General features: G+C 51.6%; 1 protein-coding gene across 1 annotated transcript in view; it reads right to left on the bottom strand.

Moving 5' to 3' along the window:
• Window positions 1-17,566, bottom strand: part of MYH7B (myosin heavy chain 7B) — a 30,016-nt gene extending 12,450 nt beyond the window's left edge. The window contains exons 1-20 of the mRNA XM_086474943.1: window positions 17,470-17,566; window positions 16,304-16,407; window positions 14,406-14,549; window positions 14,146-14,302; window positions 14,016-14,043; window positions 12,755-12,851; window positions 11,861-11,884; window positions 9,854-9,946; window positions 9,027-9,090; window positions 8,807-8,905; window positions 7,666-7,769; window positions 7,002-7,140; window positions 5,578-5,696; window positions 4,618-4,767; window positions 4,107-4,277; window positions 3,218-3,397; window positions 2,998-3,130; window positions 2,422-2,498; window positions 818-905; window positions 239-356 (exon numbers count right to left, since the gene is read on the bottom strand). Of these exons, the coding sequence (XP_086331069.1) occupies window positions 239-356; window positions 818-905; window positions 2,422-2,498; window positions 2,998-3,130; window positions 3,218-3,397; window positions 4,107-4,277; window positions 4,618-4,767; window positions 5,578-5,696; window positions 7,002-7,140; window positions 7,666-7,769; window positions 8,807-8,905; window positions 9,027-9,090; window positions 9,854-9,946; window positions 11,861-11,884; window positions 12,755-12,851; window positions 14,016-14,043; window positions 14,146-14,302; window positions 14,406-14,549; window positions 16,304-16,407; window positions 17,470-17,566 (2,186 nt within the window). The remainder of the gene's footprint in view (window positions 1-238; window positions 357-817; window positions 906-2,421; window positions 2,499-2,997; window positions 3,131-3,217; window positions 3,398-4,106; window positions 4,278-4,617; window positions 4,768-5,577; window positions 5,697-7,001; window positions 7,141-7,665; window positions 7,770-8,806; window positions 8,906-9,026; window positions 9,091-9,853; window positions 9,947-11,860; window positions 11,885-12,754; window positions 12,852-14,015; window positions 14,044-14,145; window positions 14,303-14,405; window positions 14,550-16,303; window positions 16,408-17,469) is intronic.
• Between the last annotated feature and the right edge of the window lie 557 nt (window positions 17,567-18,123).

Consider the following 18,123-nt stretch of genomic DNA (forward strand, 5'->3'; position numbering starts at 1 on the left):
TTGCACCAGGTCTGCATTCAGCGTCTTCAGACATCACCAGCCCTGCTGTCCCATCATGTCTGGCACCAAACTATCCATGTCTGGCACCACAGAGCTATCCCGGACTGTACGTGCATTGGGCGTATTGTGGTGGTCCAGACCAGCCCTGCACAAGCTGGGGAGCAGGTCAGGGGCAGGGTAAGTCCGTCTCCCCTCAGAACACGCGTGAGTTGCTGGGCAAGGAAGAAGAGGGAGTTACCGCTGCTTGAAGTCTGCGTAGAGGATCCTGTTGGGGAATCCCTTACGGCAGATGCGGATACCTTCAAGGACACCGTTACACCGCAGCTGGTGCAGAACCAGGAAGGCATCCATGGCTCCTATGGGTGGGAACAAAGATGGAGCAGACACTCAGCCCAGGCAGACATGGGAAATGGAGCTGCAGCATGGCCCTGAACTCTAGAAACAGCCCATGGCTTTGAATGCGGATGTTAACCTGTCCTGTGGGCCTATGCTGAGCACCAGTGCTTCCACCGCCTCAGATGGTGGAAGTCAGCCTGAAAGACTCATCCATGCCTGCTGTTACACACGAGTACAAGGCAGCCCAACCATCAACGCACAGCCAAAATGGGAGCCTGGCATAACTCATTCTCCCCAGTAGAGGAGATTGGCGTGGGTCACAGGGGTTTCCACACTGAGATGGGGCTGGGTCTCAGTGGCAGCAGGACTGCTGCAAGAAAAGGGTTGGGGAGAAGGCAGGTGCAAGAGTCGCTGACAGCTCCCACATGTGGATGTCGCCCAAGGGAACTGCCAGGGTGCTGCTGTCTCAGTCCATGCATACCTGGGGTCTTTGTCTCATTGGGGATGATGCAGCGGACAAAGTGGGGCTGAGTGGAGCGCAGGTTGGTCATCAGCTTGTTGAGATTCTCCTGTAGGGCAGACACAGGGGATGAGGCATGAGGTGACAGCTCTGCTCCCCTACAACACTTCATTCCAGGCCCTTCCACCCACAGGCTGGGAGAGAGCAGGCAGAGAGCCCCTTACCACTCTTCATGAGAGAGGGGGCATTTCCTCCTGCTTGGCTGCTCTCTGCTGTCCTGCCAACAGGACATCCCCAGCCCCATAGCAGGACCACTGCCTTCTGTCAGGGTGGGAGCAGTGGGGACTGGGCTGGCAGACATGCCAAATGGCACCTGCAGGTTTTGCTATGCCAGAGAGGAGCCAGATGCTTCCCAAGAATTTGTAGGTAAAGCTTTGCTGCAAGGGAGAGACAGGAATACAGGACTGAGCATATTCCTGGTACACAGCTCTGCTGGTGCCCATCAGCCCTGTGCTCAGCACCCTACAAATCCAGTGCTGGCATCCACATTGGCTGCAGTCCTCATCTCATCAGGTTCTCCCTGCACCTCCATGGTGCTGCCCATGCCCTTCAGCAGTGACAGAGGGACCTGCCGATCCAGCCTGGGCCTCCTTTTCTTTCCAAGGTAGGGCTCAAACCAAGACACGGCCCTGCCTTTTCTTGTGGGAAAGGCATCTGCACCCTCAATCATTCCAGGCTGCCTTCCCTTGCTCGTCCAGGCTTAGCCTGCCCAGGCCCAGCTCGGGGAAGGGACTGCCTTCCCACAGCTGCGTGTCATCATGGAGCAACTTCCCACCACAGACACCTTTCCTCAAGGCCTGTGACTTGTTCAGGAGGAAGAAAGTCACACGTCTCCCTGAACAGGAGCTCCGACACAAGCAGTGCCCTCTTTGAGCATCCCGTCACCACAAGGCTGTCATGGCAGGACACAGCTTTGGGCTCACATACCCCTCTGTGCTGTTTTCCAGTTGCTTAAGCTCTGGGGTGGACAAATAACTCCTGTGGTGAGCATGGGAACGGGGAGGTGTGTTATCCTGAGCTGTAAAATAGCTCAGGCCACCTCCCTGGGCAGGACAGCAGAGAGCTGCCTGCTCAGTGACCTGTAAGATCCTCCTCCATTTTCTTCTGCCCAAAGGCTGTCCTTCCCGCTGACAAGAATGAGGAGAGAAGTAGCACAGACTTAAAGTGATGTTCATGTAATACATTATCTAAACATCACTACAAGTCTTAACTGCCGCTCTCTCAAAGGCGAAGGAGCTGCCGGGCAGCACAAGCATCACGTGGGCAGAAGCAGCACAAGCGCCAGCTCAAAGGGAGCCATCGCTCTCCCGGCCTGGAGCCTCGTGTCCTTCCCTAGCAGCACAGGGATACGGCTGGGACTCTGCCAGGCACAGGCCCCTTGCCCGGGGATGAAGGGGTGTTAGGAGCTTCTGCCTAGTGGTGGTCTTTCAGGAGCCCTGGTGGTCCTTCAGGCCCCAGGAGCTCATGTGCAAGTTAACCCAGAGTCTGGTCAGGGAAGTGGGACTGATACTGGGACACTCTGAGCATGCTTCCTTCATGGTCTTGGATGAGGGGCTGGCTCTTACCTTGTGCAGCTGTGACACTGTTTGGAAAGAAGCTGCCTTTTTACGTTTCTCCTTGGTCCCTGGCTTGTGAGGTTCCTCTGTTGGTTGAAACATTGATTAATTACATCAGCAAAACATTTGCCCAGCTTGAAGGACTCAGGAGCACCCCCAGACACCCCTGAAATGCTGACAGCCCCTGCTTTCTGTAAAGCAGAGGTAGTAGTGCCCTGACACAGAGCAAAGCTGCAGACCACCAAAACCATCTCCCACAGCACCCAACTCCAGGTGTTGCTCCTCAGCTTTTGGTAACAAAAGACCCCTTCGCATATCCTGAGTCTCCAGGCCACCAGGACAACTCTACAGCACTGCACAAGCTCAGCCTGGTCCTAACCACCCATCTAAAGCCCCTAGGCCAGCACTGCATGTCCAGAGTACCCACCCACCCACCCACGTTAGGGAGGTTTTTAGTGGTCTTCCCTTTGCCCGAGCTGCTAGGTGCAGGAATACTGCACCTACAGCTGGGTGTGGGAGCAAGGAGGCTTTGCTGCAAAGGGAGGGAGAGACCGAGGTCAAAAAAATGGTGAGGCTGTTCCTCACCTGAAGTAGAGCTCACGTAGTTCTCATAGAGGGAGGCCAGGAGCTTGTTTTGGGATTTCTGGAAGACGGACACCACTGTCTCATTCAGGGGGTCCTTGTTCTTGTCCAGCCACCCAATGATGTTGTACGGCACCTGTCACCAGAGGAGAGAGGCAAAGGTAAGGACAGCCCTGCAAGGGGGAAGGTGTGAATGCTGCAGAAGAGCCGACACGGGACGTACCACACCAGCGTAGTGCACCAGCTCAAAGTGGGCTTCGTATTTCCGCTTTTTATCTGGCCGAGGCTTCTGGAAGTTGGGCGACTTCCCAATGTGGTTGTCGTAGAGCTTAGCTTTGAACGACATGTCAGATGCCTTTGGGAACATGCACTCCTCTTCAAGGATGGACAGGATCCCCAGTGGCTGCAGGGAGAAGGTGGTATAAAGAGGTCTGAGATCAGCATTTCCACGTCCCATCCCAGAATGGGGATTCTCTGTGCCACTGACCAAGGTGAGGCAAGGCTTGACTTGGGAGACCTCGCCTCATTCAGAGAAATGGTGCAAGACAATGACCACGGGGCAAGCTATCACTGGTGTATTCCAGGCTGCATCTGACCTCCAGCTGGAGTGGGACTGGCCAGGCCTGCAAGACATTGGGGCTTGCCCACGTCCATCAGATTGTTGGGAAGGGGACATCCTCTCCAGTATCCTGATAGGTTTGCTCCTTTCCAAAAAGAAGGCTGAGTTTACTCCATGCAATGGTGGAAATACTTTATACAAGGTGCTCTGAATCGGCATGTACTCAAGGGGCACCGAGGGGCAGCAAGTGGGTAGGAAAAAAGGGGCAGAGATCACTGTTCTCTGGAGGAAAAGGCCACACCAGGTATTGTGGCTCACCGGTGGGTAGGAACAGAGTCTCTGTGGTTTCATAAAACCAAAATTTGTGTCAAAAATGACTCAATGGGCTGGAGGCTCTGAGCTGTAAGTGTGGGGAAAACAAAGTTGGGCACTTGCCACTGACTGGGGAGGGAATAATTTCATTTCTGGTAGCAGAGCACCTCTCATTGTTCCAGTCTTTGCAAAGAAGCCGCCTACCAGAAGTACCGTTCCTGTGCCCTGACTCATGCTTTACCTTCTCAATCAGGTCGATGCAAGCCTGCAGGTCCAGGCCAAAGTCAATGAAGACCCATTCGATGCCTTCCTTCTTGTATTCTTCTTGCTCCAGGACAAACATGTGGTGGTTGAAAAACTGTTGCAGCTTCTCATTGGTGAAATTGATGCACAGCTGCTCAAAGCTGTTGTACTGCAAGAACAAAACAAACCTGCGTCAGAAGAAGGAGCTCCAGACACCAAGGGATTCACTCTTCTGCTTTGTCTGGGTGTGAAGAGCGATCTCTGCTAGGCTCAGCTGGATTGCTACCAGAGCAGGTAGCCAGGAATCATAGGAGATGTGCCTACAGCAGTGTTAGAACAGTCCTTGTGAGCTGCCTATTTGCTCCAGATAAATTCATTCAGACAAGAGCTCTTTTTCTCACCAAGGCCAGCAGTTTCTTGGAGGAGATAGAGCTGCCAGACACTAGAGAACTGAGCTGTCTAGCTACAACATTCCCCCAAACCAATTGCAGGTGGCCTGCAGAACTCACATCGAAGATCTCGAAGCCTGCAATGTCCAGTACTCCGATGAAGAACTGTCTGGCCAGCTTGGTGTCTAGGGTCTTGTTGATCCGAGTCACCAGCCACTTGAACATGCGATCATAGGTGGCTTTAGCCAGGGCTCCCACAGCATAGACAACCTGCCAAAGCAAATCATAGAGCAGGTCATGAGCACCTATGCTTCTCCCTGCTTTTGTAGAAGCTAGAAGCTGAAGAAGAGAACTCCTCTTGGCACACAAAGGACAGATCCAGGGAGTTCATGGTTACAGGATATGCTTCAAGATTAGTTTTCACATGCTCACAAGTGTGTTCTCGTGTCGCTGGCCTGGTCTTTGCCTCCAAAGTCTTAGGATACAAACTCAGCCTAAAGTGATATTTTCAGAAGCCTTGTGCATGGCAGGAGCCTACAGCTCACTTTGGATAAGACACCAGTTCCTAATGTCCTCTGGAATTTTACTCGAGGACTGGCTTGTACTATCCAGGCCAGGTTTGGGTTCCTAACTGTGATGTGGCTGGAATCTGACAAGATACATTTTTGGTGCATTTGAGTCTCACACAAGACCAGTTTAGGTGAGTTTTAGATGAGTATTTAGATGAGTTTTCTATTTTCCAGAGCTGAACTCTTCATGAGAGTGTGACCATCTCTGAAGCAGATCCATAGAAACTGGACCTCTTCTGGCTGTGTTCCAACCCACATTTCAAAGATACTGCATTGATCCTCCAGCCTTGGTTAATATCCAAAGTTATCTCCAGCCCTTCTACCAACTTTCCCAGCTGCTAAAAGCCAGTAACTGTGGACAGATTTTCTTATGCTGCTCTGGAGTCTCCTAAACCCAAGAGTGTGAACTAAAGCACCAGTTGCCCTGTACAGAGAACATTACACAAGGGGCCTGCCTGCAGAGGAGTCACACATCAGCATGAGTACTGAGCCTGTGTCCTGGCACGCTCACCTGTTCCACATTCTGACCTTTGGTCACATATTCATTGCCCACTTTCACACGAGGATGGAGCAACCCCTTGATGAGGTCAGCTGAGCTGATTCCCATCAGGTAGGCAGCTTTGTCAGCATCTGTAAAAAAGTACAAGGGCATGAGGAGCCAGCAAGGAAGCCCCGGGGAGGAAAAAAAAAAAAAACCAAAATAAAAAAAAAAAATTACCGGCTCTTCTACTGATCAGTGCTAACTACACTAGTTTTGCCACCTGCTCCAGAGTCTCCTCCAGTGTTTATTGTGATTTCCCATCTTAGATATTGTATGATGCTTTTAATGTATGATGGACCTCCTGCCTGAGAAGTTACTGTTTGGAGAAGATGGCCATAGCAGACCTGCTGCACCTTGTCAGGTGCCTATCAGGTTTTTGAGTCTTCTTAAGCTGAGGATTTCTATGCATTTTCCAGTAGAAGCTTGATTCCCATGCAGTGAGTTGGAACTGACCAGAAGAGAGGTGATTTTTCTTGCTTATCTTTCATAGGCTCCTAATAGCAGACTGTAGCTAGAAAATCACCTCTGTGGGGAAATCACTGCTTGATCAAAATGTTCTTTCATTACCAGGGAGCAGCTGAATCCTGTGTTGACATTCCTCAAGCAAGTGGAACTCTTCCTTCATGAATGTTACCATGACAAGGTCTGATCCAGGTAGTCATTTCTGCTGGATCTCTGCCTCAGCTGATGTATAGTTACTGCTTAAACCTTCCAGTTAAGTGATAGGGCTCTGCCTTCTCATCCTTCCACATGCTAGAAAGTCACCTTCTCCTTGAAGCTCGCTCCATTATGCCTGGGAGCCAGGCATAACACAGCAGTGCAAAAGCAATAGAAAATATTTGACCTCTGACTTTTCTGAATTTTCAGGTTTGCTCTGCAGCCTGACTGTTCTCTTAGATCTATGGTTTGCATTGGATTTTCCTAAGCAACAAACAAGGAAAAGTATTAGCCAGTGACTGTATCCTACTCTAACTGCTCTTCAGGAAGCTGTGACTTGAGCAGGTCCTTGCAGTCCTGATCACGGCCTGGCTCATATTCTGTGGATGACCTGCTCTGGAAGGCTGTCTAATGAGGTGCAAGACAAGAGCTGATGAGGGGTAGAGGACTGAACAAGGTGAAGCACGGACAGGGTGTGGCAGCCTGTGGTGTTGCCGAGGCAAGTCTGATGCAGATCAGACCACCTAGTGCCTGCAGACAAGGCTGTCCTAAACGTGCCTGCTGAAGGACAGGCCTTTTTTTGCACCTACAGCAGGACCCAAGACAGTGTGGTTGCTTGGGATCATGGTCACTGACCTTCACAGACCAGGCCAGGGAAGTTATCACAGTCTGCACTTGAAGGGATTTGCATGCCCAGCCCAGGCTGGGCAGATCTGGCAGCGTGGAGCCAAACTCACTTTCAGTGCCGTCAGCCTCTGCCTGCTCTTCTCGCTGCTTTTGCTTGAACTTCATGTTGCCGAAGTGCATGATAGCGCCCACTATTTTATAGGAGCCATATTTCTCATCGTTGCTGAAGCCCAAGATGTCCATGGCGTGCTGAGGAGAGACAAAGCAGTTTAGATAGATAGCACAAAATCACCACTCTGAAGTAAGGGTTGGTTCTCCCAATGACTCCTAAGGTGCTTTCCCTATCCTGGGGCTCTGGGCAGGGTGCTCTATCCAGTGGGCACCTAGCCAAGGATTTGGTCCATAGGATTTTGAATGTGAGTCCAACTCCCACATGATCTATTTGAAAGCAAAAAGACTAGCCTAGCATTCACAAGCAGGAGGTTTTCTGAACTGAGGTCTCATCATGGGAGCTGTAGGAAGTGCTCATGTGCTACAGGACGTTCCCAATGCGGGGAATTACTCTTCTCTGTCTGGAGGAGGCCGTTGATGGAGCTCAGAGTCACTCTGCTCTTTCTTGTAGGCTCATAGCATGTGCAGAGCAACTGCCAATAAACCAGAGGGAGCTCACAGCCGATTTAGAGAGGGACACATCCCCACGTCTGCCCAGAAGGAGGTTGTGCCATCCCCCAGGCCCCTGCCTTGGGCTGTGCAGTGCGAGGGAAGTACACGTACATCTGTCGCCATGAGTTCCTCGCCGTCATCCAGGTTGTCCACAGTTGTTACACCCTGAGAGCAGAAGTGGTAGTCGTAGGGGTTGAGGGAAAGCAGCAGCATATCTGTTGGGGGAAGACATGCAGAAGGTGAAGCCAGTCTGACAAAGCTGGGACAGAGGGGCAACCCCGGGCATAGATGAAGAGGTAAGGCTTCACCAGCCTCAACTAGAGGGCACCAGCTGGTGGGAGGAACACCCTTTTCAAGCCTGGGCAGGTCTGCACATGGGTCCATCTCTTCTGTGATGTGCCTCCTGCTTGCTATCTTGGGATATGGCTTGGCTGCAGACTGATTTAGAAGTGGCCATCCATGTCCTTGTGACCACCAGATAAGATTACTGCTCTGCACAGCTCTCCAGACCTGCCTAATAAGGTATTGTTCTTGAGCCAGCAACAAGCTCAAGAGCCCGCAGCCAAGAGGCTGACCACCCCAGGGGACTGTGCCAGCCAGCTTTCTGCAGTGTGGAAAGGTTTCCTGTGCACCCCATGTGATCTGGCACCTGGAGGGCAGGACTGCCGCGGTGCAAATTCGGGTCAGCTGGGACTGTCCTGGGGAACACATCTAGGATACGTCTACACCAGGGCCACTGCTGCGAGTGAGCTGTGCAGCTGTTTTCAAACTCACCAGAAATAGGTCATCTCACCAGTGTGGCTGAAGGAGCTCAGAGTAGGCTGCAAAACACCTCCCTCTACCCCAAAATGAGTAAATTTCCCGCCTGCAGATACTGAGTTCAGTGCTGTACCTGCCACACGACAAGGACTCTATGCAAGGCAGCTTTGCAAAGCCTGCTCCCCCTCTGCAGACAGACCCTGAGGGACCACTTCTTTGCTACTAGACAGCTGCAGAAAGGGCTTTAGTCTGGGTTCTCAGCCTGTGAGGATAAAGGATGCTGGACCAGATGACCTCTTGAAATCCCTTCCACCCTGAATTATCCACCAATCCCATGATCCTGCGCAGCTAGGAAAGCATTTGGGGGCAGTACCTGCGTGGTGAGCCGGGTTTGATCATTCCCTGTGGACCCCAAAGCTGACAACAGAGCCCTTTGTGCCTATTTTCAGGCTATCATGCTATAGAGGCTATGCTGCAGCTTTGGCTGCCTTACCTTGCAGCTCTGGTTTCTTCCCAGAGAGGATCTGGTAGTAGATGTGGTAGCTTCGCTCTTTGGGTTGCTGGAAAATCACTCTTGATTTTTCCAGAAGATCTAGAATCAAATAAGGCAGAGGAATTAGAGGAGGGCTTGTTCTTTCCTGGAGCTGACCCAGCATTGGTACAAATAGCGAGATGAAATCCCTCCCCGCTGTGGCTGGCACGTGTTTACTCACAGATGTCAATGTCTGCAGAGGCCAGCTTCCCTGAGGGGCCAAAATGGATCCGGATGAACTTGCCCTGAAAACATGTGCAGGAGGTAAGTGCTGGGCTCGGCTACACAGGTACAATTCTGAACAGCTCCTAGAAACCTCAGGTGACTACAAGACATGGGTAATTTCCCACTGCTTAGGCTTCTGCTGATGCCAGGCAAGTTACTGGGCCTGTGGGGGGTAGGTGGGTGAAGTTCTTTGGTTTGGAATGTGCAGACAGCATCACCTAAGGCTTTAAACACTAGGCAGGCAGAAACCTCACTCACAGCAGGTAGATCCCTGTCCTCAGACCTGTTCTGAAAGCTAAGACCTCTGCCAGGCAGTGTGACACTGAGTCTGCCCGCAGCCTCCTGCTCTGTGGTGTGCTGAGGAATCTCACCCAGGCGTGTCCCCTTTCCCTCCAAAGCACAACGACGGGCATCAAAGCGACCTGTGGCTGACGAGCTCCACATCCCACAGCAGACCCAGGCTGGGCTTAGCAAAAAAAAAAAAAATGCTACTCCCTGGAAGGGGCGTGCTTGTCTGTCGCAGCTCCAGCACTCACTGGCCCTCTCAGCTTTGGCTGAGCCACAGGCTGTGACACCAGGGTGATTCATCCTGACCAGCACACCATTTACTGCACTGACGTAACCAGAAGAAGCTTGGCATTAGCAGTCCAGTCCCACTAGGAAGCAGAACTAGCTTCCTACTACGTGCCTTTGGCTCACACCGTACACAAACACAGTACCACGAGCGATGCATCCAGCTCACACAAACGCGACACGTTAGTTCTGTCTTGCCAGGACACTTACAAAACGCGAGGAGTTGTCATTTCTTATGGTTTTGGCATTGCCAAAAGCTTCCATAGCTGGGTTAGCCTCAATGATTTGATCTTCGAGGGTGCCCTGGAAAACAAAACCAAAGGATGAGTCAGCTCCCACCCGGCCGGAGGGGATCTGTTACCAACAACACAGGGAAACAGAGTGGGGGTCCTTGCACCATCTGCCCTCTATGCTCGTTAGCTGCCTTTAAGAGCCTGCTGCTCCTGAGGCATCTTCTTGTCTCATGAGGCAATGCAGCTTGGTTTAGGGGTCAGCAGAGCTGGGTTTTGCAGCAATGCTTTCCGTGGGCTTCTCCTTGCCTAAACTGGTCCCTCTGAATATCCAGGAGACCATCCTCTCTGCGCACAGCAGTCCTCAGCCCCTTTCTTAGGCTGCTACAATATGGAAACCGAGAGCAAGCATGCATTGTCACAACAGTCCGACACATTTCAGGCTCTTTGACTCTGCCAGACATTTTCTCTTCCACCAAACCAAAGCCTTGGACAGTTCAAATCACAACACGTTGCAAAAGAAGAGATCCAGAAAACAGGCTTGATCTACAGCTCCCTATGCCAACAACATGCACAGCAGGGCCACAGTGTGATGGGAACACATCACAGGTCCCAGCTGGCGCGATCTGCTGAACTCACTGGAGCTCTCCAGAGCAAGCCCCAAGATTAATCTCTCCCTGACTTTGCTTTTCCATTTGTGTTTCACATGCACAGTCCAAAGATAAAGAGACAGCCCCCACCTAATGCAGGCAAAGCAGGACAAGAATTTGAGGAGAGAAGCAAGAGACTTGTGCCAAGTCACACAACGGACAGTGGGGTTTGACAATAGCAGAGTTTGGAGGCACAGGACCCTGCAGGATTTTTCATGAGCGCTTTTGCCCATGCTCTGACACATTACAGTCCACCGGGCTTTCCTTAGGTGGGAAACACCTGGGCTCTGCCACTAAGAGCCACGCTGTCTTTTCAATATTGGGCCCACAACTGCTCCCCACCTCTGCAGCTCCAGGTGTGTGAAGGGCAAAAGAGTCAGGGAGCAGCTGTGAATCACAGCTTTGCTATCAAATTGTATTTTGTCACTTGGATATCCCTTCATCTCTTATCTTTAAATTCAGCCTGATCTAAAATGGCCTGGCCTGTGAAATTCAATGGGGGCTGCCCCATGGGCTGCCCCGAGACCCACAGATTCAGCCCCCCAGTTATCTCACTTTTAGTAAGTTTGCTCAAGTCACCTGAGACCTGTGAGCATCTCCCCAACCAAGAGTGTGCCTCAGCTAAAGTCTGTCCCTCAGGGCTCAGACAGAAAAACCGAGGGCCAAGGACATACAACCGAGCTGCTGGACTGGCTGAGCCCTTGGGGTGCTGGGAGCGCCAGGGACTAAACCTTTGCTGGATTTCTGAAGGCACTCAGTTGCTCCTGGAGCTAAACGAGCACCTCAGAAATGCACCCCAGAGAGGACATCAGCTACCTGCAATGTGGCTGAGCCAGTTCAGGTCTTCGCAGATGGTGGCATGTCCAGGCATCATCAGGGCCCCAGTCTGCAGCCAGAACCCAGCGCTACCTGAGGCAACGAGGAGCTTCCCCTGCCCCTCAGCACCGCCGCCCTCAGCTGGGCTTTGAGGCTGGGGGAGACACTAACGGCTCAGAGAGTGGAGGCTTCACCTTATGGTTGGAGAAGCCCACGCTACACCCAGGCAAACACTGTCCTGCTTAGAAACAAGCGTTTGAAGAGTAATGATCCCTTGAAGGAGAGGTTGGAGTCAGAAAGGTAGAAAGTCACTAAGAGAAGAAACACCAAAGCTTCAAACTATAGGAAGGTGAGAGGTACAAAGCCAAGCAGAGAACTAAATGCTGCCCAGGTGCTGGGGCAGCTCTTGCTCCCAGATCCAAGGCAGAGGTCTTGCAGGCATTCCTCATCACCCTGCCATAGCTCTGTGGTGCAGCAGAATCTGTCCTCAGCATTAAAGATTAGGAGTCTACAACACTTACCCCAGTTTTAGTGGCAAGAGCTGCCTAGAGAAAGGAAAGAAAATTGTCTTTAGAAATCCAGAAAAGCCAGGCAAGAACCACAAGAAGCATGGTCAGAAAAGCAGGGCATGACCATTTAGTGCCAAAAAACATCCAAGAAAAAAAAAATGGGAGGATTAAACTTTATAAGAGATGCCAAAAAGTTGTTAAATAGATTAGCTCAAGAAAATAAAGAATGCGTCAAAAAGTAAGAACAGTTAAATCCAAACCCAAAGAAGAGTAAAGAAAATAATGCTGAAGTATTGCTTGTCTGATACCTAAAGCAGCCAGTTTGCTTCTACAAGGGAAAAGCAGGCTGGAGACTCAACATATCAAGAGGAAATAAGCAATTGCAAGGGCAGCTCAAAAATAACCAGCACCAAAGAAATGCAAGAATCAAAACAAGAGCAAGAAAAGCACAAGGTAGAAAAGGGTCAAAATGAACAAGAGGAGAAAAAAAGGAGAAAAGGATGAAAAGCAAGGCTTAAAAGAGGCAAAGTGGGAAATGGCAGGCTTATTCCATTCTTTAAGTGCGCCTTAAGAAGAAGATCTGTGGGGTGTTGAAGGAGGAAGAGAAGATAAAGAGGGCATCTAAAGCACCTCTTCTGGGCTGCACAGATTGAGCAGCTGCATTAAAAAAAAAATCCATTTCCCCTTGAGCAGAATAATTTCAAGCCTTGCTTGTTCAAAAGTCAAGGGAAAGCCAAGCCCTGGGTGGGTCAGACCAAAACACGCTTCCAAATGCAAAAAGTTGGGGAAAGGAAAAAAAAAAAAAAAGTAAAAAGAAGAAGAAAGGGGGAAGGGGAAAAAAAAAGAAAAAAAAATAACAAAGAAAGGAAGAAAACAGCAAGAACTTGTTTCAAAAGAGGGTCTTACTAATTTCTTGCCGGGTGTGTCGCCCAAGGCTGCGACAATGGCAAAGTACTGAATGACCCGCTTGGTGTTTACAGTCTTACCAGCACCAGATTCTCCGCTTAGAGTAACAGAAATACACAGATCAAGGACACGAGGCAAAGAACAGGCAAAACTTCAAACAGAGACCCTGCCAATCTGCCGCCCCACTCATCATGCCGGGAGGGAGAAGCAAAGTATCAGAGGGACGGGGAGGCCAGCACTGTCAATCCCCTCCAGCCTGGGGGTGTACGTGCTTGTCTTTGGGGTTTGTCTTTGGAGCGAAACCCAGCAACATCCTCGCCGTGTCCTCCGGCTGCAAGCCCGGGCTCTGGCTGCCTCCTCGAAGGTGCCGCGGGGGGTCAGCTGCCCTCCGCAGATATGGCGGGAGGCGCTGGCGCCCACCAAGGCTGTACGGCCTTGGCCCCAGGGCTTCAGCTGTCCAGGATCAGCCAGGAACCAGCCTCGCCTGCTCCCGCTCGGGTAGTTGCAGCACACCCCGCTTTGCTGGGGGCTCTTGGAGATGGCGGCGGCACCGCGCCAGGGTGAATCCTGCCTGGGCGAGCCTTGGGGCCGGTGTGCCCAGCGTGGGGAGCGGGCGGCCGTGGGCCCCACTGAGCTCATCCCTATAGTTAGCTGCTCTCCCATTGTAATCCCAGATCACAAAGAGCCGGGGGGGAGCCGGGGAGCAGAGCCGCCACCGGACACGCGCCAAGCATCTCTCCGCAGCCCCTGCCTTTCCTAATTAGGCTATGGCCGAGGCTAAAAATGTCCGTGGCTCCTGGCAGCGGTGTAGAGTCCTTTAGAGTCCTTTATATAGCCCTTATCTATATGTCACTTGAAATCAACCTGGCCTACACCCTCCCACATCACCCTCCTCCCCCGCCACCGCCCCTCCAGCCCTGCCGCCATCTCCCTCTGGCCTTGGCCTCCATCTCTCCTTCCCCCTGGCTCCTCGGAGGACGCCGGCGGTCGGGGCGCCCCACGGCAGCTCCCGCAGCTGTCGGGGTGCGGGGGAGCCTGCCCTCCCGCCAGGCCCGCGCCGGGCTTTGTCACCTGGCGCGGCGGCAGGCTGGGTGGGAAGGGACGGGGGGGGCCGACAGCTGCCGGGGCGGGGGGGACGCGGCTGGGGGGGCCCTCCTGGGGCACGGGGTGTCTGCCCAGGGCTCCCCTGGGAGCGCAGCGCGGGGGGGCCTCGACTGCTCACACCAGGGCCAAGCAAGTGAGGGCATGGAAGGGCACTTACGTGATGAGCATGGACTGGTTTTCGCGGTCTGGAAGAGAAGGAGCAGGCATTAGGCCAGTGCCACCCACCTCACCCCTTGCCCCAGGAGCCCAGACCCCCCACGATGGGGGTCCCCAAGGTGAGGGCTTACTGCGCAGCATGTCGTTGTAGGCGTTGTCGGCGATGGAGTAGATGTGCGGGGGCACCTCAGAGCGCCGCTTGCCCTTGTAGGCTGCCACCACGGGCGCGGTGTAGACGGGCAGCCACTTGTAGGGGTTGATGGTGACACAGAAGAGCCCCGAGTAAGTCTGCAGGGGCAAAGGGGGCAGGTGAGGGATGGGGGTGCCCCAACACCCCTTCACCTCCCCACCCCACAGGGTGACCCCTCTGTCCCTGGCGCCATCAGCTTACGTAGATCATCCAGTGGGAGTAGCGGCGCTTCAGGTTGTAGAGCACGGAGGCCTCGTTGAGGTGCGTCAGCATGGCCATGTCCTCGATCATATCAAACTTGGGGGGGTTCATGGGCTGCAGCTCATCCTCCTTCACCACCCGTGTCTGCCGGAGGAGGGGGGACACATCAGATGGACCCCAGCCCCCACCGAACACCCTCTCCCCCAAAACCTGCCAGTTGGGCGGACACACCAACAGTCCCATCCTGAGGACAACCCTGGCTCCATGCTTGCTGTCCTCCCAACAGGGTTGCCCTCCGTTTTGGGGTGACAGGGCTACAGGAGCCCCACCAGCATCCCAGCCACAAAGTCCAGCTGGGACAAGCAAGCTCCAGACCTATTCCCTCCCGAGAGGGACGGACTGTGGCCGAGGCTCACAGAGGGGGTCCAAGCCGAGGGGCATCAAGACGTCATCCCACAACATCGTCAATACCCCCATCCTGCGCTCTTCTTCACAGCCTAAAATCCTGCAGCAGCACAGCCTTTTGCTCATTATTTGGGCAAACAGCTGAAGCCTGTATGCCATCACTAACCACTAGATTTATTTAATCCCGCAAAGCCAAGCGCTGGGAAAATAGTACTTACATATCTGGCCTGAATGGAAGAAGCTGGATTTAGCAAATGGTCTTGCTAATAAAGATTGAATGAAAACTTTCAAAGAGGCTTGTTTGGGTTTTTTTTTACAGGTGAATAGGAAGTGGATGGTGTTAAAAGGTGTTAGGTGTTAAAAGCGGGAGGGTAGATAGAAGGGTAAGGTTGGGATTATGCCTCTTGAAACAGTTTCTGCTGGAAAAGCTGATCCAAGGAAAGTAGGTATAGTTTCGTATTTTGTAAATCCGTGGCAAATTGTTAAAAAAGACAGTATCAAGATGGAACGGCAAAAAAGGTTTGGAAACCACTTTGTTTGCAGAAGCTGAAGATCTTTTAAGCATCAGAATAAACTTTTTAAATTTCTACCTCTTCCCCAATAAATTTTATTTTGGAGAGAGCAAATTTCTTTACTTTTTTTCCCAGTTTCAAACAAAAATATTTTCAAAGCCTTGACACTTTGCAAAGATGATCACATATATTTATTTTAAATTTAGCAGGCATGAGCACTTCTCAGTGCTGAGTAATAGAAATAATAAAGTCTATCTTTTACTGCCTGGTCAGGTCATTGTTCTTTTTCCCAGTTTTACACCACTGTGAGTCTCTGCAGTGTAATGAAGTTGTGGGGCCATGTAGCTCCCGTAGCCAAGAAAGGAATATTAATTAAGCTCATTTGCAGCTATTTGTACTGGCTATTATTGTGACAAATACCAGCTGATCCTTCTTGCTTTGCCTCCCTCCTACTGCTGGAAAGCTGGAGCCTCATCATGAGACACAGCTGATCCTACCCCTTTGCCCAGCTCCTGTTCTCCCAACAGCACCACTCACTCTGTTGCAAATCCCAGCTAAAACGAGTAGGAATTGGCCAATTGGCCCCTTACCTCTTGTTTCAGCCTTCAAGATGAGCCAGGCAGCGGTTCAGCATCAAAAGGGCTGTGCTGGGGCACGCAGCCTTCAGGCAGCCCTTCCTCCCATGCCGGGAGCGGTGCTGGGCCAGCCCGACTGCCCCTCTCTGGTCTGTCCCGCAAGGTAAACCGTGTTTGAAAGCAAACACTCGAGGGGGGGATGCTGAACCGCTGCCACTCTTGGCAAGTAATTGGCCTACGTTCCTGACACTCTGCTGGTGCGTGTCCCCTCGGGGCATGACTGATCGCTGAGCATGGAAGGGTTATCAGCAAGAGCTTGACTAGTTTCAGATGTGATCTTGTCACACGTATCCCCCCCTCCGCACACACTTGCTCTCCCTTGGGAAATGAAAGGTATTTTGCTTACATCCTTATTTTTGGTTTCCACGGTGGCTTTGCCGCCAGATAATTCTTTGATTTCCACTTCAATGTAAGCTTCTTTCTCATCTGGGATCCAAGACCGCTTCTTTCCTGGAGGAAAGGAAAGGAAAGGAAAGGAAAGGAAAGGAAAGGAAAGGAAAGGAAAGGAAAGGAAAGGAAAGGAAAGGAAAGGAAAGGAAAGGAAAGGAAAGGAAAGGAAAGGAAGGGAAGGGAAGGGAAGGGAAGGGAAGGGAAGGGAAGGGAAGGGAAGGGAAGGGAAGGGAAGGGAAGGGAAGGGAAGGGAAGGGAAGGGAAAGGAAGGGAAAGGAAAGGAAAGGAAAGGAAAGGAAAGGAAAGGAAAGGAAAGGAAAGGAAAGGAAAGGAAAGGAAAGGAAAGGAAAGGAAAGGAAAGGAAAGGAAAGGAAAGGAAAGGAAAGGAAAGGAAAGGAAAGGAAAGGAAAGGAAAGGAAAGGAAAGGAAAGGAAAGGAAAGGAAAGGAAAGGGAGACACAAAACAGGTTGCAATGTAGAAAACCATTTGAAATTGTCAGCTGAAAGCCACATGAATACAGTCCGTACATGGACAGCGATTATTCCTTCCTACATTCTTGGTCATAGGAGCTAGGATTTCTTTGCTTTCTTCATGTTTGGCAGATGTTTACTTTGACAGGGTCAACTTTTAACCTGACAGAAGTCCCCTGCTTCACGTGTGCTTGCACTTGGACTGTCGTGAACAAAGGATGGCGAGAGGAAGGAAAACTCTTCTCATTTGCCAAACTGAGAAGAGCAAATTGGGCCCTGGAGCCTGAGCACAGCGAACTGTGGTACAGCAGGGTGGCTGGGACAGAGTGGACACCTCCAAAATGAAACGGGGCTGGAAAAGGCTCTGACACCAGTTCCTCAGCCAATCTCCCTCAGCCCTCCTGTCACTCGGGGTCAGGGAAGACAAAGGGCCACCTCCACCCACACCTCAGCAAACAAGGGGAAAGTCAAAAAACTGCTTTTCCTACTTCTGAGATCTTCCTGTCCCCCAGGGTGGTGGGGGTAATTCTGCAGCACCTGCAAGACCACAAGGAGCAGCACTGGGAAAGGGACAGGGATGATCTCCAAAGAGAGCTATGGCCAAGGGGCTGGCTTGGGGCACACACATGGGAGAACTGCCTCGGGGTCTTACCATCAAACGGGATTGTCTGAAGCTTTAGCTGCTCCGTGTAGCTTTTCCGGAGGTATTCAGCAGCCTCCCCAAACACGCTCATGTCCAGCATAGACATCTTGCCTGGCTGGAGGAAGACTTAGCAGCAGTGAAGGAAGATTGAAAGACACCTGAATGCTGAAAGGAGGGAAGGGACAAGGAGTCAGTGCATGGGGAAAGTTCCTGCCGCTGGGCTGTTAACCAAGAGCAACACGGTCGCCAAATGTGCTTTCAATTTTAGAGAGTGAGAGAAGACAGCGACAACAATACTAGCTAATAATAACTATAATAACAAGACAATTACTGAACACTCCTTTCTGCTGCTATCAGCCCCACACTGCAAGTCCCAGCTGGGTGAACCAGCATCGCTTTGGTATCAAACTCCACATTCGCATTTTAAGCGTCACCAGAGATCATCAACGACACCCCTTTCCTTGATAAACTCAGCTAAAACCTATTCAAGCTCTACAGACCTGTTGGAACCCTGGTACCCTGCACAAAACCTCTGTGAAGACAGGGGTCTATTTTGCAGAGTAATATTGCAGGAAGATAAAAGCAAAACTGGAGGTATTATCCCTGGGAAGACCCCTTCTAGAAGACCGCCGCGACAGCTGCTTGGAAAAACGCTTTTATGAC

Source organism: Leptosomus discolor, chromosome 17 (genome assembly GCF_034619465.1).
Source record: "Leptosomus discolor isolate bLepDis1 chromosome 17, bLepDis1.hap2, whole genome shotgun sequence".
NCBI classification, from domain to species: domain Eukaryota; kingdom Metazoa; phylum Chordata; class Aves; order Leptosomiformes; family Leptosomidae; genus Leptosomus; species Leptosomus discolor.